Source organism: Tinamus guttatus, unplaced genomic scaffold (assembly GCF_059628265.1).
Source record: "Tinamus guttatus ecotype Peru unplaced genomic scaffold, ASM5962826v1 Tinamus_guttatus_pri_ptg000403l, whole genome shotgun sequence".
NCBI classification, from domain to species: Eukaryota; Metazoa; Chordata; class Aves; order Tinamiformes; family Tinamidae; genus Tinamus; species Tinamus guttatus.
The window spans coordinates 986,781-1,013,392 of NW_028288937.1; the positions used below are offsets into that span (position 1 = coordinate 986,781).

Sequence of the window (26,612 nt, forward strand, 5' to 3'; positions counted from 1 at the left end):
TGCACAGGACAAGAACACGTAGTTGCTACTGCAACTTACCCAGTGTTTCTCTCATATTTTTATACAAGTTTATGGAATCTGTATCCTTCATGAACTCTCGTACTACTTCTCCTTGATCATTTTCCACAACTAGCACTTCTTCTGGCTTAGCCATACGGCTAACCATTAACAACCGGACCTGTATTTTACAAAGAAAGGTTTAAAATTCAATAAAGTGTAACAAGAAAACACACGCATAGCTCCACAGGTTCTAAAGCAATCAAGCTGAGCAGTCTATCACATAACAGGCATTTTCAGCACTTTGGACTAGCTCCTGTTTATCAACAGCAAGTTTAAGGGGAAGTAAAGGGACATACTAATTAAAAAGCCACAAAGAGCAGTGCCTGCTGACTTTTATCTCGACACAAATGAATGATTGGAAAGTTGGCAAGCATGGAGGGTGGAAAAGATGATGTAAACCTCCAGAACTTCAAAATGTATCTAAACTAAGGGTTTTTCAAAGACTACCTATGCAGTTCTTTTTCTTTTTTCCTCCCTCCTTCCAGATGTAACATACAAGTCCTTTAACAGTTTTAACATTCATAAAAGTCTGTTTGAAGAAACTGTTTAATACAGCTCTTCAATGTTATTTACATCAGTCATCATTTTAATCACTATCTGGAGGAAAAAAAAAGACATTGTTTTAATACAGATATAATCTATCAGTGTCCCCATCTTCAGCCTATCTACAAGTATTAAACAAAAAAGCATGCTGGCATTTGCAGCCTATTTAATGACTAAAGCTGAATCAATTAACTACTCAGAGGAGGACACATTTTCTGAAATGAAGCAAGATGTCTGACCTCAAGAACAGTATCTAAAACTTCACAACACCTTTACTTAAGCATGGATTACCTTGGATAGTACAGGCAAATAAAATTGTCTCCTTGGAGGAACATCAAAGTGCTGACTTCCCGAAAGCAAAGGAGAAGCAGATGTTGAAAACGGACTTTCCCTGTACAGCTCAGCAGCTAAATGATTCCAGTATTCAAGACAAATCTTGAATATTTCAGTTTCTTCAACTTCTGATACCAGTAGCATATAATGAAGAGCCTAGAAAAATACAATTTACACAACTGATTACTAGTTATTTTTAAAGATAAGACTATTTTGCTTCAAGTTCTGTTCTCCAAATATTGATAGAATGGTGAATTAGTGTAAGATGCAGGCACACAAGGCATTAATGCTGCAGTAACATTACTTACAAGTCACAGCTCCGAGCAGTGGAGCAACAACTCAGAACGAAGTGCCTTATTGATTGCTACTGTTTTGAAAGTATGTATGTGCCCACTTTTAGAATTAAAATAGGCTAGAAATCAAAAAAAAAAAAAAAAAAAAAAAAAAAAGGTATAGCTTTAAATATTCAAAAATTACAGATTCTGGAACCTTCTCAGGGAGTTTTGTATTATAGCCTCAAGAAATAGCCTTGACAGTTGACAGTTAGCTTTGGTTGACTGGTATTCTCAAGACTTACACTCCTGCTTTGTTTGGGATCATCATATCCTGAAGAACTGAAGACAAACAGCAAATGCACATTGCTCACTGGCATTCAGTGAAGAATATTACCAAAACATTTTCAATGTTACTGACATAACAACCAACACAAAGACGGAAAGGTGAAGGCCAAGATACCCACGGGAGTAACTACATAGTCTAATATGTCATAACTACATAGTCTAGTATTTCAAGCCTAGCTTATTTCTTCTATCCCCCAAGGAAAAGTACTGAGCCAGCACCCCCATAAGGAACAACAAAGACAGAAATATTGATATCTACCCACACTTTCAGAGGCCAGATACTACAGTGACTCAAAGTATTTCAGGTCGGACTTTAAGCAGATGATTCAACATCTACAATGTCAAAAAGGGATTCCAGACAATCCAACACTAGCCCCACAATCTCATGAGATTTTCCTGTTTAACTTGCAGCAAAGTATGCAAGTTTCCTTCCAGTGTGCACAGCTCCGACTTATCAGTGGAATCATTTCAGAGAATTGGCTACATCTATAGCGCAGAAAGGAGCAGGTTAACTGTAAAGCTACTTTTGAAAATCCTACTGCACTGCAAATTTAAAAAGTGATTTTTTTTTTTAGAATATTTTAAAACCAACTGAAGAACCCGGTGAAACATTTTCAACATTGGACCCAAGACCCAAAGATATGCAGAAGTGGGTCTTGTAGAAACCCATCTTTAAGAAGAATTTAACAGTTGTGCCTGACAACACAGGAAACAAGATCTGAATTCTGCAGCTTGATTTAAAGGCAATAGCACCCAACACAAATCTTTCTGTACGTTGAATCCTAGAAAGCAGGACATGGACATGGAATAAAGCTTGTATGCAAAGTATTTCACTTTAAAAGTGACAAAGCAACACTTTATCTGCACTTGAGGTTTAAAAACACCCACATACATAAAGACCATGGAAAAAGAGTATAGGATGTGACTCTGTCTCGGAAAAAGGAGGTTTGATCAGGGAAGACCTATAGTCTTCGGACATTTTATAGTACAGGATCACTGAGAATAAAACACCATTAAAATATGCCTGAAAACAAAAATTTTAAAGCTTTCTTGTATTTGTGTCATTTATTTTGTGCAGAGAACAACTATTAACCATGGTGATCTAAAGATTGCACTAGTAAATATATCCTTTGAGATATGAGTATTAGTATATGCTGAATTTATTTCTGTTACTGAATAAACTGAATAACTTACCTCCATTAACGTTTCCCTCAGATTTAATCTCTTTTCTATCAGTTGACCATGCTCCTTGAGGAACGTGCAAAGAAACAAACTGAGATTCTGAATGAAGTTCTGTTCATCATCTTTTCCATTTGAGTATGCAAGTCGAATATTGGTATTTAAAGGAAGCATCTAATAAAAAGAATACGGACACAATCAAGAACTTCATGTTTTACCCAAAAATTGTTAACTGTATGTTAACAAAAATTTTTTGCTCTTTTGGAAAAAAAAACCTACAGGGAACATTTGTTCCCAAGATAGACTACAAGGCAAATGTGTGAACGGCTACAAAGAACTCTAATGAACTAACCATCCTTTTCCATCCCTCGCAAAAGAGCAGCGAGGAAACAAGGAAGATAAACATTCTACCAAAGTATCTTTCACGAGGCATCACACAATGTTGTTTTCAAGAAGTTTAATTGTCGCATTACACCGTCATAATGTTAGCTACGAAAGAGACCCTCCGCAGTGTTTAGATATTGTAAGAAAGATTCCCAAAAGATACAAGTTTTTCAATTATCTTACATAGATCTCTGCAACACCTCCTGCGAGATGCCCTATCTTTTAAATTATTTTGTATAATAAATCAAGCATTTTCAATGCTGGCATTGAGCAGCAACTTCCACCCTTCAAAATCAATACTATAAACTCATAGAACAGAGTACAAACTTTAATGTCTTCACTGCTGACACATTTCTGTGTGTGTTCTCTAACACTTTGTTTCAAAATAAATTTTGGTAATAAATGTAACAGTTCTGGTCATATATAACAAGCATGCAGTGCTAAAAGCCTGCAACATGCAAAATATTCCAAATAGCCAATAGTCAATTCAGGTGATATTTTAAGAAAACGTACGCAAATGTATTACGATTTAGAATCAAGTCCATTATCTGCAAAAACTGAGAAAGTAGCAATCAGCCACCTAATCCATAAGATGATTTGGGTGCATGCCAAACTAACATTAGATTTATTCTGACTAGAATTAAGCCTTATGCATCTTCTTGAAGCCTGTACACAGGGCAAGGAAGGAAAGGCACAGCTCAAGTGGCAGTATGCCTATTACGTAGCTCTAGTACCTAAAAAAAAAAAAAAAAAAAAAAAAAAAAAAAAAACACTGCAAGCAGAGGGATGGAAAAAAATAATAAAAATGGAAATCAACTAATAAAAAGAGATCAGCATATCTTACTGTTAAATGCTCAAAATCAACAACCTAAGCATGAGAATATCTTCCACTAAAAGGGAAGAGAAGTATCTTCCTCAAAATATGAGAGGGAATTTCATTACAAACATCTGGTAGCCTAAACAATGTTTGCTGAGCAACAGCAGTACCTCACCTGCACAATGTAAATGCTACTTCCTGATCAGCTGTTTTTGAACCTTCAACAGAGCATAGTTTGAGGTGCCAGCTTAAAGCAATTAAAAATGTTTTCAAAACCGTGTCTGCTTACAGTCTGCTGCTACATTCAGAAAAGAAAAACTATCAACTATCTTAGTAATATTGTAGGAAGGATACTTAACAAAAGTTGTTAGGTATTATCACCTAACATGATATTATTATCACCTTCTAACTAGAAGTCACCTTCTAACATGGTATTATTATCACCTTCTAACTGGAAGTCAAAGTTACCTTGTAATTTACAAACAAGTCACAGATTTCAAGATAAAATTTTTATGACAAAAAAATGAATATTTTCAGTGACAAAGAACTAAAAATAACTACTTTAAATAGCATGATTTGCCTCACAGCAAGCCAACTTCCCTCCAAGCAAGCAGGAACTGTTTAGACTTTCAGGTAATTTTTGCAAAAGTAATTGCATTTAAGGTTACTCACAACACTCTTCAGAGGTTTTCCTACTTTTAACATCCGTAATATACCCTTCCAGATATTGGAGACTGACAAAGAAGAAGGACAAATCTGTCCTATACAACACTTGGAAAGAGACTGAACAAGCATGAGGTAGCAGCTGCATGCAATCACTGCCCACGTAAGCTATGAACACACTGAGAAAACAAACTCATGCAACTGAGCTGCTCACGGACACCACAGTATTATAATCTTTAGGAATACTGTTATATGTGGCATTGTCAAAATCCTTGAAAAAAAATTTGGATCACCTTCCAACTGAATTAGGGCTTACAAGTCATATATATATTACATTTCGCTGTACTTCTCTCAGTTTTCCCCAGAGTGTCCAAATCCTCAAGAATTCTCTTGAAATAACTAAACAAATAGCTGTAACGTAGGAGCAGAGATAACACACTTAGCGTGTTTTAGCAAGCCATAAATACAATTAAATGACACAATGAAGCACTAAGTGCATTTCCCCATCCAGACCTCTGTATTGAATCTGTATTTACAAATTGAATTGTCTTCTGTGGAAGTCAATTTCCCCATATGAAGTAGTCAAAAGAAAGATTTATTTAAAATATTACCTTTTTAAAAAACATTACCTGTTTTAACTGCATCATGGTCAATGTAAAAAGTGTTACAAACTGTTCCTCATATTGGCTTACACTGACACCCGCAATCTCTGTGAGGCACTTCAAAGAAACATTTCGAAACATGGGAACATTTAAGAACTATTGAGAAAAGAAAAATTAAATGTATTACAGGAGTGTTATAAGTTAAGCATCTTAGTAAACACTACATTTAAGAACAGTCAATTTTTACGTGAGTACCTTGTATATTAGTGTGCTGATTAACTTGGTCTCAAATATATATCCCAGAGGAATCCAGTTCAAAAACCGCAGCAAAGTTTCCAAAGTTGCATGGACTAAGGGAGCATTCTGGGAGTTTTCCTGTAACAAGACCATTGGTGTTCATTATGAAGACACTACTAAGCATGGCAGGGGCGGGGGAAATAGCCATTAAAAAAAACAGTGGATAGGAAATCAGACTTACCATCACAAATTGACACAGTTGAAATATCTGGGAGAATTCATTGCACATACTGAAAAAAGAAAAAAGACACAAAATTAACAATTAAGCATCACCACACTGTACAAAAAATCCTATCCACTTTAGTCAGTAAAGTGCCTATAGTCACAGAATAGGTTCTGGAGACCCAGGCCCTTAGAAGCATTCACAATTACCATCTTTAAGAGGAAAAACACATTTGTTGAAGTGCCCTTAGTCTGTGCCTGCAATATTCTAGCTTGGAAACACAGACAATGCTCAATGCTTTTTTAAAAGGGTAGGACTGTGGATCAACAGGTATTACTTGCAATGATGTAAAAATACCTTTGTACAAAGTAAGTTTGATATTACTTAACAAGACCACTTTAAAGAGAAAATAGTACTCCACTTAGCCTCAAAAATAAAATTTGGTAATGGCAGGTGTTTAGTCAAAACCTTAAAAAGCAGATATTTAGCAGCAAGAACAAAGAATAACCTATTTATTAAGCATTAAATACATATACTTGCCTGTCTTTCAAATGTTTGGCTTTTACTTGAGTGATCTGGCCACTGGAAAAGTCAAATACTTCTTCACTCAATAGCTTAAGGATTACCATGTTGTTCTGACAAAGGCTTTCACTTGTCCTGCTTGCTCCCACAATATCACTTATAAACGTTGGCCAGTGCTTGGGCCATTCCTGTTTCAGTATCTGAAAATCGAAACATTTACAGGGTAAGTTCATTTTCTCTCCACTTACATGTGTAAAATCATATATTCTATTCACTGGATTCAACTCTTAAGACAAAGTATAAAGCTTTATGAACTCAGCTTACCTGAACAAGGATCATATTCAGTTTCCCAATATACACTTTCTCTTTCTGGAGAAGAAAAAAAGGAGAGTCAGGTTACGAGCATTATTCCCCTCGCTTTTCCTCCCCTGAAGAGAATTCACTTACTTCTACACATGTTGGGTCAGACGAGGTCTTGATAATTAGGCCGACCACATACTTTTTTATACCTGCAGAAGAGTTGAAAATTTATTTGCAATGAGGTCAGATGTCATGATTTATTACCAAATACTTTTCACTCAAATTCTTAAAATGTGTTTAAAAAGAAACATCTCAAAAATATGCGCATGTGTAAATGTATATCACTCTCTTACTCAGGAGGAATATACCTGCTTATCAGTTATTCAGGATGACATTTCAAATGCACAAAATGATACTAGGCTTTATGGACTTCAGCTATTTTAACTAAAAAGCAAACAGCCTAAAGACTAGCCCAAATTCTCCAGGCACTAACAAAGGTGCTTGCAAATGCTGCTGTAGAGTTCTCACAATGAAAGTATTTCTACCTACTATGCATTTTAAGTTAAACCTATCTATTCCAAAGCTGACAAATACATTCGTACTGTTTCAGTTAAATGTTTCAGGATACAGTATGAGAAAAGAATTTTCAGACAACTTTTTTGGCTGATGCTTCGCTATAAAGCCTATGTCAAAAACAAAGCTTTCTAAGTGTAACTCTAGTTTTAATACAAATTAGTTAGAACTGCAAAGAGTTTGATGAAATCCTTGTAGTTTATGTAAAGAGAGACTCCAGTTTATTTAGTCAACTCCCTTTAACATAGAGGATTTAAATTTAGATGTATAGCATTTAACAACTAAATACCATACCTCATCTTAGCGAAGTTCTGTTAGTTCTGAAGGATTCAGTAAAATACCATTCATTCACATAGTCCATTTTCCCCTAGGTTTGGACTACTGTGGTTTTATACCACACGAAGTTGCTATGGTTTACAGAACCCCTTGCTAAACCTTGCCCCATCTGCCATTATCATTATGTCAACTAGGAACACTCATTTTGTCTATTTCTGCTCCAAAGTATTTTAAAGTGATTTCAGATTTTTAAGCTTCACCATTCACACACACAAGAAGTTTTACAGTAAACTATACTGTCTGAAAGTTCCATCTTACCATCCTATCATCAACCCCTACAGTACTAAACCTAAGACTGAAGACCTTGAAACAGAAAAACTCCAAATATCTTCAGACACACATGCCCACAATAATTTTGTACAATTTGTCTGATTTCAATAAAAACACAGAGAGAAACTGGAGTCATGAACAAGGTTAACGTTATTAATGGTCGTCTATTTCAATTTAGCTTTGATAGGACAATCAAATCTTAGCATACAACGATTAAGCCCTTCAAACCGGGTGAGAGTTTTCTTGTCACAGAAGAGAATTAGGATATGAAAATATTTCACTACCCAACATCATGAAGCCAAAAATCTGATTTAAATTATTTCTTCAATGGGATAGTCAACTGACTCATGCAAACAAAACATACACTATGAAGATTATTAAAAAGTTGTCAAGTTTACCAAAAAGAATGAGTTATGCTTGAGATGTTTCTTTTGCACAATGGTTTCTTACCCACTGTTATAAACAAGATTTCCAAGACTTGACCAAAATTAGACATTTATCACATCTATTAAGATTGAATGGTTAGGTTCAGTTTTGTATTTGCATTCCCATGAAATCTGGAAAAATTGCACCTAGAATTTCCGCTGTTAGATTCAGACTATTCGGGAGCAGTTCTACTGGTAGTTTCAATGACAAATGAATCTCTTCACCATTAACAACTCAGAGCAATCCATGCTATGCTAAAAAAATAGCCACGCTATTAACAAAACCAGTATCACTGTCAGACACTGGAAAAGAATCATTAATAAGTCCAGGTCTCTGACATCATTGCGCTGTCCTAGTATGTTAAAGCCTCTTCTTCACCCCTGCTTTGACAAAGCACTACACTAATTCACAAACAAGATACAGAAGCCCCCAAAATTGCATAGAAACAGCTTTAAAGTGCGAGAAACCAGGATACTGTTAACTGTCTGCCAAAGCACTAAGGGAGCACTAGTGTTGCAGCTTTCTGTGGTGAACGTCACTGACTTCTCATTCCAAAGCTGCAGCATTCGCTCTCTTGCTCCATCAGCAGAACCAGCCTGCCAAGTTACGCCTTGCGTGCTCTGCTACCGTCAGCCTGGTCTTGAGACTGCTGGCAGATGGAAAGTGCTGTCCGGCTCAGACTTCTCCACAGAAAAAACGGTGCCCATAGCTCAGCAACAGACAATATGAAAGGATCAACTAGTTTTCAAATATCACATCAATACTGCAGGCTTTTAAGCTCTTCCATACAGTGAATAAAGCCACACTCTTAATCCTTTAAAAGCATAAACTATGCAATTCCATAATGCCTTTTTATTTTAAGCTTAAATTATGCTTTTCTACATAGCTACAGGTATTTCTATTGGAAGTATTACAGTTTCTGCTTAAAATTTAATGTCTTTTTTAGATCATTCCATAAGAAGACGAAATAAAATACTCTTTTTTTACCCCAAATTAAGTTTGCAGTCTGACAAAAATTAACTCGTGTCAATTACTGTCTTTCCATCAAAAAGAGTCCAAGGAACCGTTCAACAGCAGCAGACCCTTGTACTCCCCAAATTTAGGGTGCCCTGGGGACTTGTAGGAAAGCGCTTATCTTAGAGACAGGCACTGGCCATGCACAAACCACACAAACACTGCCTAAAACAGATCTCCTTCAATCAGGGAAGGCACTGAACAAGTCTCAAAGATAAGAACAAAACTGCTGAGTTCTGACACTTTCCTGAGCCACTGGACTGGAAGAGATGGCTATTCCTGGAAAACATGCTTTCCAGAAGACAAACACAAACATCCTAAACACAAAACAAGGACACAAATGTGACTTTCTCCTCCAAGGACCCATTTGACAAAAGCTGAGCTGATCTCACGACAAACTGCAACCGAAGGGGACAGTCCCTGGTCTCCACTCCAATACTTGGAGATGACACTGGTGCTCAAGCTATCCAGTCACAAGCTTGTTCAAAGGCCTAACTAGCATTACTGAAGAAATTAATTCAGTAAAAAAGATGCTTTAAACCTATTTTCTACCAGTTTAGCTCCCTGAATCACTTCACTAAAGGGCCGCAAGCCCTCAGCTCAAAAACATAAAGCACAAACAGATGCAAAGCACCTTCTCCCACACCAGTTAGCCAGTAAATCAACATCACAGCATCAGAGCATGTTCTGATTATCAGAGAAGCTGGACATTATCACTGTGACAAGGCCTACACTGGCTAGCATTTTTGGTGTAAAGTATGAAGGAAAGACACAGCAAGGATGAAGTTATGCAACAAACACACTTCAAGGCCTTTTCGAAAGTTTCTGCACAACTATTAGATATTATAGTTCTTAACTGATAGCTGCTTTTCCCTGGAGCAGCAGGCAACGACTGCAAGGTGAGAAAGGAGGCCCAGGTACTATACAGAGAGGCATTTAAGTGATGTGAAGGGCTAAGCAAGTTAAGTTTAATGAAGGACTAGCACTCCCAACTGCACAGGGAGCCCCAGAAGCCCCAGGGAAGGGCAGCTTGATGGGAGGATGCAGGACGGATGGGTCACACTGAAGTGAATCCTGCCCACACGTTTATCCACGGGCCCCTTTTATCTAGTATAGCTATTTCCTTATCTCAGCTCCGCAAAGCTGGAGCAGTTCTACACTGCAAAGCAGCTGGACATTACTGGCAAAGCAAGATACGTGCGCCTGTCCCTGACCAGTTTTGGACAGCCTCAGAAGCACTGACTGGGGCTATTATCACTCACTTTCTCAGTCTGACTCCTCACCAGGCATCCTGTAAGTGTTCTCCCTGCACAGACAACATGGGTAAATGGAAACCATTTCTGGAGGGAAATTGTTTTTATAGGTGATCCAAGCTACGCAATAATTACAGCAGAATAGGACATGAGGAACATAACATTATAGAAATTCAGTAAATTTTGCATCCAGTTTAAATTGAGAAATGTGATGTATTTTAAAATATATGTCCTATAGTTTTGATTGCTAAGTGATACTTTTAAGAACATTTACATTTCACCTGGACTGAGTAAACTGAGCTCAGAAGAGTAGCTATCATGACAGAAGAACAGGTTATCACAAGTGCACCATGTGCAGTTATCTCAGTAATACAAGTACATACCTGAAGTACGAGACGACTTTTTTGCCTGAAGATAAACACACCCTTTTATACTGTTACAGAGCACAATATCATTTAACAAGTGTTTACAACTGTTACAGTTGGCAATGTGTAAGTGCATTTGCATTACCTACAATTAACAAATTCTCCAGTTATACGAAATGACAAGAGAGACAAATGAAACACAATTCAACTCGGCAAATTAGCGTTATTTTGTACCCCAAATTAGAGTGGCAAAACCTAAAAGTGCACTAATCCTTCTGGAGACACTTGTAAGAAGCTTCAATCGAGTTCTGAGACTAGTTATGGCTTAAACAGTCTCTCATATTTTGTCGTAAGACACATTGCTCTTACCCTACTGTTCCAAAGATCCTTCTCCACGACTTGTCAATCCAAATCTATTTGTTTTAGAGAAAACAGCCTTCATGAAAACTCTTAGAAAGAGGATAGTTCTTTATTGTACCCCACACTTCCTAAGTTCTACATTATATCATCTATATCATTCACGTCAATGCTTAGAGTATGGGGATGGGGGAGTCCCCCTCACAGAGCAAGCCCATGTAACTCCCTCTGAAACTGAAGCATTCCCCAGGAAAAAAAAAAAAAAAAAAAATCTCCTCTACAGTACATAATTTTCCACTAGATGGAAAACTTTATGCTTTACTCTGGGTTCTTTCTACAGCCAGTAAACTTCATGCCTCTGAAAATTTCTATTTTTTCAATTTGAAAATGAGAAGTTGTACAGCCAATTCGGATTTCATAATGAGAAGTGCTTATCCATTCCAACTCAAAACACTACAGACAAGCTCCCCATGTTCACAGGAACAGAATTTCATTTCATACTGCGGGATTAATGAAACATATCGCTAAACTGGAAGACCAAGAAGCCTTTCTCGGCAGGCTATATATTTAAAGAGAAAACCCTATTGAGACCATAGCACTATAATCAAGTGACATTCCTTCAAAGGAATCATTATCGAACAACCTGCTGTACTGAAAATCAGTATTTAACACCATTTACTATCATCTCAATAATCTGCTGGGTTTCCTTATTTACTTTACGATAGCTCAATACTGTTCAAATAAGCCAAGATGATCACTATATGGGAGGGATGCTCTGAAATATACTGCATTATTTTTCTCCATTAAAGTAGCTTCAAAGACAAGCTGAATGAAAATCAAGTGTTATATCATTTGTATATTTGCAGGAGGAATCCAACACAATTTCTTAAAACATTAAGTACATCTTTAAAAAGCAAGTTTAATCCATTGCTATCAACCATGACTCAACCTGCCCAAAGGCTGAACGTACTGGCCAAACGCCTGCCTTATTGAACTGGACTTCAAGGATTCTGTGTTCCACAAACGTACTTTTACCTAGATAAACAGCTCGGAATTAGTTCAAACTGCTAAGGAAAAAAAAAAAAAAAAAAGGCCACACACAAACTAAGCCCCCCAAAAGCAGAGTAATTAATAAGATCACTTAAGTGTTTCAGAAATTATTCAATTCCTAGAATATAATCATTAAGAATAAAGACTCCAAAAGTGACTACAATCCTCAATTTTAGAAATAAGCGATACCTGAGGAATAGAACTACTCACAAGTGAGAATGTACCAATGCCAGAATAGTTGAAGAATAAAAACTAATGTAAAATTAGGAAATTCAGCAAGAACAGAGACCCAGCCCAAAGGACATATCTTCCGAAGAAAGTGTCTTTTCCTACTTGTATTCAGAACTCTAGGCTAGAAGCTAAAAGTTCCTGACATTTAGGCAGAAGGAATAACAAAACTCTGCTTCTTAAAAACTGACTTGTTCTGATGTACAATTTCATGCTGAGCTAGAAAAATAAAAATTAAACTCAAGCTACAGTTCAGGCTAATTGATCAAATTGGCTTATTTACCCCCCAAATTTCAGACAGATTATTCCAGTAACTGTTTTTATTTTACTTTATTTCTGCTCAAGCCAGACCTACTTTTAGAGTTTACATCTTTTAAGTACTGCTATTGCTAAAAGTGGAAAACAGTATTTTCTAATAGACTTATTTCCATCGTAATCAGAAGTGACGTTGCCAGCTAATATGTTTGTGACACAAAACAAGCTAGATATGCCCAGTTTGATAAAATAAGATACAAATAAAATCAACTCATTTTAAACCTGCCTGAATTAGTTTGTCCTATGATTTTGTTACAGTGACTTTCAATTTCTTGCACCCAACATTTTACTTGTTACAAACAGGAAAACAGGAAAAGCCCTGATAACCAAAGGCATGAGCGAAGTCTCAATTTAACTGGCCTTGGACTGGTCATTCAGGCCTGAATGAACTGTGAGGTGCAGTTCTCTTGTATCATGCGTTATTACTGAGAGGAGGTGAGGGGGAACATAGATGAAAAGGCAGTAGAGATGAAACATGCAAACGTGTAAGCTAGACATTTTTTACTAATTTTCTCCCTCACAAATTTCTGAAGCCAAGAGGGATCAAAATGCCATTTTACACTAAACACATTTTGTTCCTCTTTTCAAGGCTGAATTAAAAGGCACAGATTTGTCGAGGATGAAGGATACTCCCCCCCACCTCAAGTCTTCAGAAAAAAATTCAGAGTAGTGTATCAACAGATGATTGTACAAGAGAGAGCACTTTTATATTGCATTGTAATGTACTGAGCAACAGTTACTGTATCTTCTCAGATGACAGCAACTAGTCAAATAGTATTATTGTGCTTGCAAGCAGCAAAGTAATAACACAGAAAGCACCACTTCAAATATTATCAGTTTCACAATGCATTTAACAGGCATGTATGCAGTATTATATCGTCTGAGGAACACACGCAATAAGATGACCCCAGCCAATATCCTCAGACTATCCAACTAGTTATCATCTATTCTATGCATTCAGAGTACGTATCTTTTAGGACATACCATTATTGAAGAATATTCTGTACCTGGCATTTTTTTCAACCCTAAACTCGCAAATCACTTTATCACTTATTCTACTACACCTCCCTTCAAGGGCAAGCAGTCGAACGAAGGAGTTACCAACTCTGCTTACTGACTTCTTTTTTCCTGTTCCACTTCAGCAGCAGAAATGTGTAAGAGAACCACTTACAAGTGCTGAAATCAAGTGCTTATAGGAACACAGAAAGATAGGTGTAAGTTCAAACATGCTAGGTAGTAAAAGCACAAAGGAGACAACTTCAGGGTGCTCCCCTAGCGTCTCCACAGGATGTAACTGGTTTGGAGCTTTAGTTGAAACTGTTTCCTAAAGTTTGCAAGGTTGTTTTCAACATCAGAAGGCTCGTGAAAACCTCATTTCCACTGCCAAAAAGACCTATGCTCCACCTACCAACCTCCAGCTGGGAGGAAAAAAGAGGGAAGAAAAACAATCACACACACACACAAAAAAAGGAACCTCCCTCTATACAGTTTTCATTGACTTAAAATTATCTTTTCAGCAATATTGTTTCAGAGCAAAAGCAGTAAAAATTGAAACAGAATCTTATAACTATTAAAAAAGAGCTCACAATGGATCATAAGAAATAGGAGTAAGTTCCAAAATCAGCTTTTAGAAACAGAAGTGTGGATCCAAGTTTTGTGATGCCAAGAATTTCTAGTGGCACTCTGAAATTCAAGTTATTGTAACTTGGCAGAAAGCTACATGAACAAGCACTAATCCTATACCACACAGAGTACAGTCACATAGTGTATTTCCAGTCAGTATAATAATACTTTAAAATCTCTGTAATTCAACACTTAATTACAAAGCATAGGGCAGAGATAATAAAGAGTGTTTTAAGCTTCAGATTCCCCGCAATAACAGAAAGTTAGAATTTGCCCTATACTGCATTTCAAATTACAGACTAGCTGCACATACATGAATTAGAGCAAACTTTAGAGCATTTCACAACCTAGAAGAACTACTATTAATAGATAAGACTACACCTTTTACTTAGTGTTTTCTATTTTACAATGTTTACGGCTGCTACAACTTCAAAAGGAAGGTCTGTCACATACATCAGCTTTGTCCACCAGTAACACATGGGAAGACACTTCCCAGTCTGCCAGAAAGATGACAGCCTAGTGATGGGGTTGGAGATAGAGCACAGACAGCTGTAAAGATCCTCCTGTTCTTAGCAGGGAGAACTGAAAACTCCAGCTCAAAGCCAGAAACATCCCCCTTCGGCTGCCTACATTAGGCTGCTTTATGTTAAATTTGGTTTGTGAGTTAATGCAGCAAGTCATGTTTTAGAAGCACCAGTCCTACTTTTTAACTTTTAAAAATTGAGAATTTTGAGTGCTCGTTAGCGCCAAAAAAAAAAAAACGGGGGAAAAAATTTCATCATCCACAAAAGCATACACAGCCTAAGTATATTTGGACTTAAATTATTTATGACGATTAATGGCCTAAAATCTCAATACATACACAAAGATAAGAGACTAGGACAAAAACAACTCGTTACCTTCGCACTGGTTCCTTGGAAGGATCTTCCATCTTGTTTTTATCACGTTTTCCAAGATTTGCAGTCCATAATACTGAAAGTGGAGAAGAACAATATGTGAGTATGTTACTAGAGGACTAACTTACTTTCAGGACTTGCATTCAGTCAGACACTCACACTTAACATCTAAGACTTCAAGAATATTAAACTAACAAATTTAGTTAAATAAAAAAATGCCTATTCACCCATTTACTGAGGTTTCATGCATTTTTTTTCTTGTTTCATTGTTTGCAATACTAAGTCCTGCTGTTTGATCATGCGCATACCAGGAGGAAAAAAAAAGCCCTCTGGCAGACAATTTTGGCTATCTGGAGGAAAGAAAGTAGCAGCCAGATATGAGTTTGCATCATAAATGACTGCTTGTACATTCAAATATTAACACAACCAGGCTCCTAAAATACTTAGCAACCTGGATGGGCTCAAGCTTCCTATCATTCTGGGCTGCGAAAAATCTTGTCTTAGCATTGCCATGTACTGACACTGACACTTTCTGAAGTACTTCCCAAACTCCACTGGTATGTTATTTTAGGAACAGCAAGACCACCCACAGGTTTATTTAATTTCAATACCCACCCCAAGATGGCAACTATTTCTACTATTTAAAGATGAACTTTTGTGCTCAGTCAAAGAATAATAATGTTAACATGCTCTTGGAAATCCTTTTACCTTTCAGGAATTCCTTCCTAGGTTCTTACCCAAAACTGTTACGTTTGCAAAGTAATCGGTAAGGCCAGTCCCTCTGCCCATTTGTCCCTACTGCCAACTCACAGTAACAGGGAAAGAAATTTGTGATGATATGATTGAACAGCCTTAATATGCAAAAAATCCATTAGCATGAATAGACAGGAGAGAAAAGGGGACGAGGGATTTTGCGTTTGCTTTATCAGCAGTGGATTAGGAAGAGGAAAAAAGTATCACATTAATGCCTGAAAGGTAAATTTGTATCTTTACAGTTAAAAGTTTGGCTGAGAATAAGAGTTCTTCTTTAAAATGGTTAGTTGTTACACAAGGTAGGATCATTAGCATTTCAACCAAAGGGATCATATGAACTTCAGTTTAATAAAAACACAATGTAGACTGTCCCAAACTACATTGTATTAAAATACCACTTTTGCTGTTCTCATCTTATCATAATCTACATCCATACACTTTTCTACTTGACTCAAGCTTCCACCGACTTCACTTCCACATCCTGCATTTGTAAAGCATTCTATGATCTTCCAGAATCTTGGAATCAGAGAAAAAAAATTTGCAATAACAGAAAACTGGCAGAGTATTTTTCCCCATAGCCAGAGTTTATCAACTAGATAATATCTGTAAATTTACATAATTACATTACAAATAAATTAAAATCAAGGGAACATTCATACAGAAGAAAGTATGAAAACAGTTTAAGCAAAATGCTTCACTACACAGGAAGCAATTTCAGGCAATACTATAGTTTTATAGATGTGACACCTGAACCTAAGCCAGGCTGCCAGTACAAAACAAAAACCAGAGATTGTAGTTCTGCTTACAAAGCCTTTTTTTTCCCCCCCTCCCCAAAATTCAACTTCCTGATCTTAAAAATCAGAGTGACAAGTTTTATTCAATGTTGTTAAAGCAGTAGATTACTAAACAAAACTTGGAACAAAATTTTGACAGAAAGTTAGGACAGAATTAATCCTACTTTTTTCCTTAGGATTTCCTTTGAGCCAAGAGAGAGAAGAGAACCACTAGAATAGTTTGCCACATCTATTCTTCATTATCTACTCAAATATTTAATTTAAAAACTTTTAAACTGTTAAAATGTCAGTCTTGTCTAGGTGTCCATCCGGTCTTTCTGTAAACAGGCAACTACAGTTCTGCCCACTGCTACTTTCTTGGTCATCTCTTCCTACTCTTTTTCCTCAGTGCAAGTAATGTTTACTTTGCTCTATCAGTTGCATGTGAAATGAAACGGGAGAAATAAATCACTGACATAATCTTTACCTAAACATCCTTCCATTTGAGGGTCTCAAGCTTATCAGGGTACTCTACAAGAGGCTTAAGTGTTTTTTCTTTTGGTGTGTTTTTAAGCTTCATTTGATTGTATGGTTATAATATTTTTTGGTACTTTCCACCCAGTGAGAAACACCAAGTCCAAAAAAACCCCACTGATATCAATTATAAGTTTCACTGTCTGAACTATTATAAATGCACTATTGCAACTGTATGAGCAAGTATATTTAAACTGAACATAAAATGAAATCCAGTATTGGGATTTGTTTTTGTTTTTTCTCTAATTGTCTATATAGCAATCCACTGCTGAGTTATGAAGATGAGGGACAGATAACAGCAAAGACCAAAAAAAGCATGAAATGATCCCTATGGTGGAAATTTCTATGGTACCCTTATTACTTGTTCTATGCACCGAATCCCCTTTCCCTCCCACCTCCCAAGAAACAGAAACAATTGATGAACAGAATTCAGTTAAAGGGAATCAAAAGGGTAGACCTTGTGGAGGCCTGCCGTCAAAGCCTAGCTGTGTCAGTTGCACAGGAAGACACCCCTTTTCTTCCTATTACAAGCAATCAACATAATGGAACATTATGATTAATATCAGGTAGTGTTAACAGCTTTAATTAAAGAAAAAATATGATTGCATAAAAGCCAAATGCCATAGTGCATAAATTTAGCACCAAATCATTCGCAATTTATGTAAATTGAAGAATTCTTTACCTGTTGCTTTCTTTCTGTTCCTCTAATCATCTCATTTTTCACAAGACAAATTTGAGTTTTTAAAAATACTGTTGATAAATCAACTTAAACATTAGTAATGTCTGTCAGTATAAAAAGCAAAGTTTACCAGGCAAGCAAACAGGCAAACACTGTTACTTAAAGGTTAGCACTTTGAGGAAGTTCTTTAAAATGTTTTCCCCTAAAACTGAGAAAAAAAAAAAAAAAGAAAAAGAAAAACACACTTTCATGAATATCCCACCTGAATTCACAAACCATCCAAACATGATCATTTTCTGTTCGAACACAGCGTGTATCAAGCAGAAAAACATGCATGACAGTTATTTAAGATGTTAACTATCAAACTCAAAACAGTGAAAACACATTTTGAACTACTTTTCTGTTCAAGCTTCATAATCAGAAAACATTTTAAACTGCAAAGAAAAAAAACTGAATGCTGTCCCTTTAATTACTAACATGATGGATGGATTGAAAACAGCAGTACAAAGCAAGTGCGTTCTGCATATTAGTAAAGATTAGATCTCATACTGCACAGAGTTTGGGGTGCTTCATTGACTGCTCAAAATCTCATCCTAGTAAAGTTTCTATTTTGCCTTTCATATACCTAGGGACAAATTCTCTCCTCAGTTATGTGCACATGGCTCTCATTAAGATCAAAGACAGCCAAGCACTTACCCAAGGAAAAAATATGGCCCTAGGAGACTTTTCATTACTCGGATGCATACGCACACCAATCTTTGGAACCAGCATTAGGCATGCATGTGCCTTGGAGAAAAAAAAAAGAAAGGAAAAAAAAAAAAAAAAAAAAAGCAGAGGGTCAGGAGGAAAGAAAAAAAAACTTCCTAATTTAGCTCTTCCTTGTATAAAAAAAAACGGGGAGGAATGGGGAGAAAAATATTTTTTATGTCAACAAGAGCTTTTAAGTAGTCGATCTATTTAGATCTCATGCTTAAAGCCAACTTTGGGAACAAGGAAATTTTTTTTTGTTTGGTTTTGTTTTTGTTTTTAAAAAGCTGGTTTGTACCAAGAAAATCTCAGCCTAAAAATAAGATACCTTCCTCAAAGTTTATGAATGGAAGAAAGACAAAAGCAAATAAATAAAAGTTAATTTACTTACTTTGGTATTCATGTTCTGAGAGAACTCCAAAATAGTATCAACCCTTGTCCATGCATCAGGATGTTCTTTCAAGTGAGTCAAGACTTCCTGTGCCATTCTTTGCTAAAAGCAAATTTGATTTTTAAGAAAGTATTATTATCAAATTATTTTAGAGGATAGATACTGTGAGTGAAGATATTAATACATAATGTATTTTAAAATCACTTATCCAAGTTAGAATACAATGAGTAGCAAGTCACTTAAAATTGGGTGTCTCATAATTAAAGCATAATTAATAATCGAAGTCAAATGCATAGTCATAATACAGTTGGATTATTCCAATAAAGGCTAACAGTGAATGTTTAAGGAAATTCAGTAAAAAATTCCTAGGTAAATTTTTATTCCATGGTGGGGGGAAAGGAGTAAGAAATGGTTTTAGTAATGGTTCTCTTTTCCTTTGAGCAACATTACTGATTATCATAGTAGACACCATAGTCAGAATGATTTGAAAAACTTTTCATCTGAAGCATCTGTGAATAATAGCTGAATCAATTTTATATTCCCTTTTCAAGCTTACATGTACAAAACAACTTTTTAAAAAGAATCAAGTAACATTAGCTATTTCCAAAAAAAGCAATGAATTTAAGAATTCTGCTGCAATTTACATCAACTACAACTATCACGCACTGCCTTAGTAGGATGAACTTTCCCAAAGTTATGAGGAACAAGTTATGTCACAATTAAGCTTAATTCATTCTTTTATAGCACTGCAAAAACAACTCTGCAAAAACAGGAAAGTTAAATCTTATTTTGAGAAAGATTTAAAGCTCACTATAGCTATACAAATTTCTAATTACCTACATGAATATACTTGAGCTGATTAACTGTTCTAAGAAAATGCTTTTGCTAAGACAGAGGCCTCTCAGACTCAAAAATTTATGTATATGAAAGGTAAGGCAAAAAAATTGAATTTAATCAAAATTTAAAAGGAAAAGAAAAAACAATAAAAAACAGATGTCAGAAATATTGCTACAATAATAGGATCTCTATTTAACAGAATGGAGCAAACCCCACTGTGGCGCTGACTTGAACTGGCAAATCCCTGTGGATTCAGTATGTAGTAGTACCACACAAATGCTCCTTTTAAGTCCAGAAGCAGTACAAACATACTCTCCCAGTACTGTTTCAGAACTAATAAATTCAGCAGCTTTGAGACAGTTTAGTGTAAGAGAAAAAGAATAGTTGTGTTAGTTCCAGAGTCAACTTGGGGGTGTTTCTATACAGTGTCCTTGGTGCCTCTAATACTGCTGACATGTTACAGGATTAAACGTAAACATCAAGGGAGTACTCGTTCTCTGTATCATTTTCCCAACCCCTGAAAAGTTTGCTTTCATACCCAGTGGTACTTAAAACACTTCCTGGGCATCAGTTCCAAACATTATAGAATATATAGCAATGTTTAAGACTGAAAATATCACCACTGCTGCTACCAGAAGAGAGAGGAAAAGAAAAAAAATTGAAAGCTGCAAATAAACTTTTAAAATCTGATCTAAAAGACCAATGGAATTCAGAGTTTGGGATGAGTACAGGTGAACATCTAAGTCTGAACTGCTTCAAGTCTTCTTAGTGGTGTCCTGAACTGGATGGGCAGAGAAGGAGAAAAAAAAAAAGGCAAAGAACAGGGGAAAAAGTAAAAGGCTGACACTTCTTACTTGCCCAAGATAGATCCAGCAGATAGAGTTTTGCAAGCATCAGAGCAGATAAGAAATAAGTGAAGTAGGAGGAGGCAGGTGAATGCCCTGAATAAAAGTACAGCTTGGGCTATCTAAACTGCATTCAAAACAGTTCTTCCACAGTAGCTTGCCTGAAAAAGAACACAGTAACCTGCCAATCTTAATGACTGGTTTCTTCAGCTTCTATGATACCTGCCACCTTTTAAGTCATACTCTGAAGTGACAGACTCCACAACGAAGCCATTCTTCCTCCAGGAACTCCTTCTGAATTCCTCTTCTTGGAAGAGGCAAGAGCTCATGGAGCTCGCTGGAAAATAATCTTCACCTTCAGAAATGTACTGCAATATCAAAGTCTAGTTGTATTAAAGCGTCAGATATTGGCACACTTGCAGGCTTCTACTGGATTCACTTTTGATGGTTAAAGGTCCCCTTTTACATTTTTGCTGCTTCTTACATTAATTTATCTCACTATCAGGAATTTAAGAGCTGCATAAAACTCCACCCAAATGATTCATAAATTAAAGAACGTCTCCCAAAAACAGTGTAACAGCTGTTTGAATATTATTACATTTAGTCTTAATCCTCTGTTCTCATGCTGCTACCTCCTTATAAACCTTTCCAACTTTTAAGCTCTATTCAAAACCAAAGAATACTACAAACAGCACCTATTTTTGTAAGTCAAAATGGTAAATACACATACCACCTACTAACACTTGAGAGTCCATGCTACTTCTAACCCAGAACTTCACTAGCACCCTTGCAGCAATACTTGCTTTCAGTCTTAAGTCTTTTTTTTTTTTTCAAAGTAATTCAGGAGCCAGATAAAAGCAACGTAAGATTTACTTCAAAGACAATACATGCACACACACACATGCGCACATATCCCCCAAACTGAATTTAGCACTCAGAATTTGCACTAGATCTAGAACATGGGAAGAATCTGCAAAGAAAAACAGCAATAAAAAGAAGGTAAAGAAAAGAAAGGACAAACTCTTCCCTTAAACATATGCAAAATACTCCTTGGCAAATACGAATACCACAGTAACATTATGTATTTTCTCCCACTCCTCTCCCAAATGTAATCCTTCAGTGAAGTCCATAGTGAATTATGGCTTTAATCATGTCCATATACTAAGTAACAGATAAATTACATCTCCTTGAAGAGCCCAGAGAAACCAAGCTGCAGGAGAAACTGCCCCCATTAACACATTCTTACTTGTGTATTTCAACAACAGTAGTAGTCATGGAAAAACAGAAGACACACAGAACTGGTATCTTTCAAAGAGCTATTCCATTTTCTTTATACAAGATATGCTTTAGACATGGGCACATGAACTGTCAGGAATAGTCTAGTCACTAGCAGAGTAAATTTGCTAGTATTACTGTTTTTTATTGAAATCAATTGATTTTCCTCAATTCATTTGCTTTAAGATTGAATATGGTCAATAAACAAAATGTCTAATTCAACATTACCTGTGCTCCTTCTCCATGGTACAAGCAGTTCACCACATTGTCCAAAAGATTGATATCCAGTTTCTGGTTAAAATCCAGCAGCTGACGAGCTGCATGGTCTGCTAACATTGTCATAATTGCTGGCATAGATTACTGCAAAATAAGTGAAATTAAAAAAGTCTTTGATCAATTACTAAGAAATTACTGTTAGATATAATTGAAAAGCAAACTCTTCAACCCAAGTATCTTGTCTCAATGAAATGAGCTATATACTAGATAATATTAATACAATATTACTACAGACTGTAAAACAAGTATTAGGACAAACTTGCACTGAGGATTCACATGTTACTACCCCAAACAAATTCTCAGCAGGTTTAGCAGATTCAACAAGTAGTTAAGAGTTTGACTTGGCTGCTGAACTAGCTAGTAAGTATTTGGCCAGGAGGTGGGGGAAAACAAATAATACACCAAATTCTACTATTCCCTAACTGTTTGTAAAATGGCAAATTTGCTGACAGAAAAACCTAGTCATTGCAACCAAAATCAACTCTAAAAACACACAGTTTAGTTTCCAAAACCAGAAGACACGTTTAGACACAACCATTTTTAAAAATCTGCAACTAATTAGTTATGGAAATGTGATCTAGGTATTCAATAGGAAATAAACAGAAGTTTTTTTTTTTTTTCCAAATAGCTGAAACAAACTATTCACAAGTACACAATACATGAGCAAGGAATTCTCACCTAAAACAAGGAAGTTGTCCGATTCAAGACACTCTTCAAACAAGAGGCCAAGAAGGGGACATATCACACTCCAAGCAGAAACCGAACTCAACTGGGAAGTCTACTGGAGTTCTTAGGTGCCATAAGGTCAGCAACACAGTTATTAACTCCTTGTCCTAGGTAACACAGCCCCCAAACTGTGCAAATGAAGTCACATGTGCACGTGTGCACATGTACACAAACATAAATAATGCTTACCTGTCAGACTAGCAAAGAAAATTGAATAAACTCTTGAAAAGCACACACACAAAAAAACCCCAAAAAAACACAGACAAGAGACATGGGATTTTGTATGATAATTTATACTCATTTCTCTTCACATCGCCATCCATATTGGAAGCCTTTCATCATTTATAGCCTCGTTCTCACCTTAATGGGTGATGTTGAAACATATTCCCACCCTCTCCTCCATAGCACCTCCCTGTCATTCACCCTCCTCTTCTGCAGTTACAAATGAACATACCAACCTGACAACTGATTCCAAACTGAGAAATACCCAGGGGTTTGGAAAAGTGCCAGACAACTCAAAAATATTAGAGCTGCTGGTACATTCAGCAAGACAGAGTCTGAACCTCTTCTAGAACTGTTCCCTCCCCACAGCTTTCTATGTATATATTTGAATATATGTCTGTGTATGCAAATACATGCATAAGTGAATAAAGGAAACTGCTATGTCCAGCCTGTCCATTATTTAGAGTAAGCTAGCAGAAGTCAGCTTGTCATTTTGCTAAATATCTTCACATGCAAATAAAAAGCAGTTTTACACCTTGCATATTTAAGTCTTAAGCTTAAAAGTGAAGAGCAAGACAAACCTGTGATTCAACCCAAGTAATTACTAATTAAGTGAAAGTCCTACATTAACATGCATCAGAAAAATAATTCTTTAGAAACATACTTCTGCAGCGATTATCAATGAATTTTATTTATACAAGATACAAAACGTAAATGAAAAGAACAAATCAATTGCATTTTAAAAACATAAAATTGCATATTTAATTAGTATCACTATTCTAGTGAGTTCATTTTGAAGGTGCCATATCATCATCCTGTCAGCACTTTTGTAGTATTTTGTTCTGTCTTTCTAGAGAAGACCAAATAAAAAATTAAGTAAAACAGTTATTAATATCCCACATCTGCCCTTCTCCTCCCCACACTAATTTTTTCCAGATAATGTGGTATGTGAAATCAAGAGACAAAACAAGGTATAGGAATTCTGCTAACATCGATATTTAAAACTGCATCTTGTAGAGCTTAGTAAGCAGTACTACTGAAAATAAATCCAAATAATTAATATGCTCTTCAGCTTAGGGCAGTTAATACTCCTACCAGACACAAATACTTCTAGGCACACCCCTTTCTGCTCACATCTGGCTTCCATGGCTCAACCATGGAGCTGGAAATGCTGTTTTCAACTACAATGAACATTTAAAAATAGATGCTTTTCAGTTAGCAGCCTAGACTTAAGCCCAATTCAGTTGTTTTGAGGGAGTGCTAAAAACACAATCCCATAGCCACGTGACCAAGAGAAGTTAGTAACGGCATAGAAGCCAAAAGGAAATGTTTTGAATAGGTCCCTTTGCCACTCCCAGCAATATCTTCAAAATGACCTACCTACTTGCAAACTGAAATACAGAAATGGCGGCTTTGTGGTCAACACCAGCTGCGATCAACATGATTTCCTACTCCTTGCAGGGTACCCACACAAAGCTTATAATCTCTGATTTATTATACTCCTACACTTTTCCCATCATGTCTGAACTTGAACGGTTTTAAGCCTCAGTTCCAGACACCGCGACAAATCAGTTCAACGCTGCCAATAAGTGGAGCAACAAAATCAAAAAGAGAAAAGTTAAAAAAAAAAAAAAAAACCAACCTGAACTACAACATAGGAAGAACGTGACACCTAGCAAAGGTCAGAAGAATTGCATTTAAAGAAAACTGTTTACATAGTCATCCCAACTCTAAATGACCCTAGACCTTAAGTTTAAGGCCACATTAGCTTATGTGATCTCTATCTGAATCATTTAAGTATGTAGTACACAGGAATAAAAATATACATTTTAAAAGTAAGAGAAAATACTTACGAGTATTCACAATAAACCCTAGAGCACATGCCAACCATTTTACCAAGACTGCTAGATAAGCTGACTGCGGGCAGCAACTAATTTAGACAAAAATAACCCCAAACCCACCAGACACAGTGGCATGGTGGCAAGCTGCCCAGCTTTATAATGAACACATAACTCCATTGCTAAATACAAGCCAATTATCATCCACTACCCTCTCCCACCCCGGCGTGTTCTCTGCATCACTCTCACCTATATTTTCCCCCGATGCCCAAGCAGAAGCGGCGCGCACGTCATGGAGACACCCGCGTTGCATTAAGGCACCAGAAAGCCTCACACAACGGTTGCTTCCCCCTGCTTTACTTCACACACGCACGGAGAGGCCTGTGCACGAGCTCGCGGCCCCGCGCAACGCCGGGCGGGCGGGCCGGGGCCCTGCGGAGCACGGCGGGGCCCCGCGGCGCCGCCCTCGCTGCCTCCGTCCCCGCCTCTTTCCCCGCTCCCTCCCTCCTTCCGTGCGCCCGCCCCGCGCCGCGCTCTATACAGGGCCCCCACGTGATGCAGGCGGACGTTTCAATACTGCTGCACAGACACACAAAAATATTTCTGGAAACTTCCACTCCTAATAATTTACAGATTATATCCCTCGTTCTCCCCGCGCCCCATCGCCACCCCCCGGCTCGGCCCGCTCGGCCCCTCGTGCCGCCCCGCGGTCCCCGCTCAGCAGCGAAGGCGGCCGTGGCTCCGCGCTCGCCCCGGACGGGCCTAGGATGCTTCGTGCGCGGGCCCCGTTCCGCCTCCGCCGTTCGGGGCCCGCTACGCCCCTCCGGCCGCGGCCCCGACCTCTGCCCCGCACCCGCCGCGGTTACTCACCTAGGTGTTTCGTACAGCCTCTTCCTTCAAAAAGTAGGGGGTGGGCGAGCCAAGTTTCTAACCACACGCCAAAAAAATGAAAATAATAAAAAACAGCCAACGGAAAAAAAATACTAAGCACCCCTAAAAATCCCGAGGAGGAGGCGAAAAAAAGAAAGAAAAAAAAAGGGTGGAGGGAGCAAAAAGACACGCGCCCCCGCTCCCCTGCGGGGTCTTTACTGCGGCGCCGCTCCCTGGCGCCCCTCGCTACCCCCGGCCCTGCTGCGCTGCGGCCCCCTCGGGCAGGCGTCTCCGCCGCGCGCGGGCTGCCTCGGGCCTCTCGTTCGCGGACCAGCGAGGCGGCCGGGCAGCCACAGGGCGCGCAGCAGGCGGCAGCGCTGCCCTCCGCCGGGGGAGGGGTCCACACGCGGCTCCGGCTCCGCGAGGCCCCCCCGGGCACGCTCGCTCGCCTCGTGGCCCGCGCTGCGTGCGGGCCCCACGCCTCAGCCGGGCCGCTCGCTCCGCAGGCCGCTCGCTCGCCTCCCGCGGGCTCCGGCGCGGGCCGCCCTCCCCTTGGCCTGGGCACCGCTCAGTTGAGCCCCATGGTCGCCCCCCCGAGCTCGCGGTGACCGTGGCCCCCCCAGCTGCGCCGGCGGCTCCCCCTGCGGGCTCCCCTAC

General features: G+C 38.0%; 1 protein-coding gene across 1 annotated transcript in view; it reads right to left on the reverse strand.

The window, feature by feature from the left end:
• The window catches only part of XPO1 (exportin 1), a 38,535-nt gene extending 12,451 nt beyond the window's left edge, over positions 1–26,084 (reverse strand). The window contains exons 1-13 of the mRNA XM_088531280.1: positions 25,956–26,084; positions 22,252–22,383; positions 19,067–19,168; positions 15,193–15,265; positions 6,631–6,692; positions 6,508–6,552; positions 6,202–6,383; positions 5,680–5,728; positions 5,457–5,576; positions 5,229–5,357; positions 2,751–2,909; positions 895–1,092; positions 40–178 (exon numbers count right to left, since the gene is read on the reverse strand). Of these exons, the coding sequence (XP_088387406.1) occupies positions 40–178; positions 895–1,092; positions 2,751–2,909; positions 5,229–5,357; positions 5,457–5,576; positions 5,680–5,728; positions 6,202–6,383; positions 6,508–6,552; positions 6,631–6,692; positions 15,193–15,265; positions 19,067–19,168; positions 22,252–22,377 (1,384 nt within the window). The 5' untranslated portion in view covers positions 22,378–22,383; positions 25,956–26,084. The remainder of the gene's footprint in view (positions 1–39; positions 179–894; positions 1,093–2,750; positions 2,910–5,228; positions 5,358–5,456; positions 5,577–5,679; positions 5,729–6,201; positions 6,384–6,507; positions 6,553–6,630; positions 6,693–15,192; positions 15,266–19,066; positions 19,169–22,251; positions 22,384–25,955) is intronic.
• Positions 26,085–26,612: the final 528 nt, after the last annotated feature.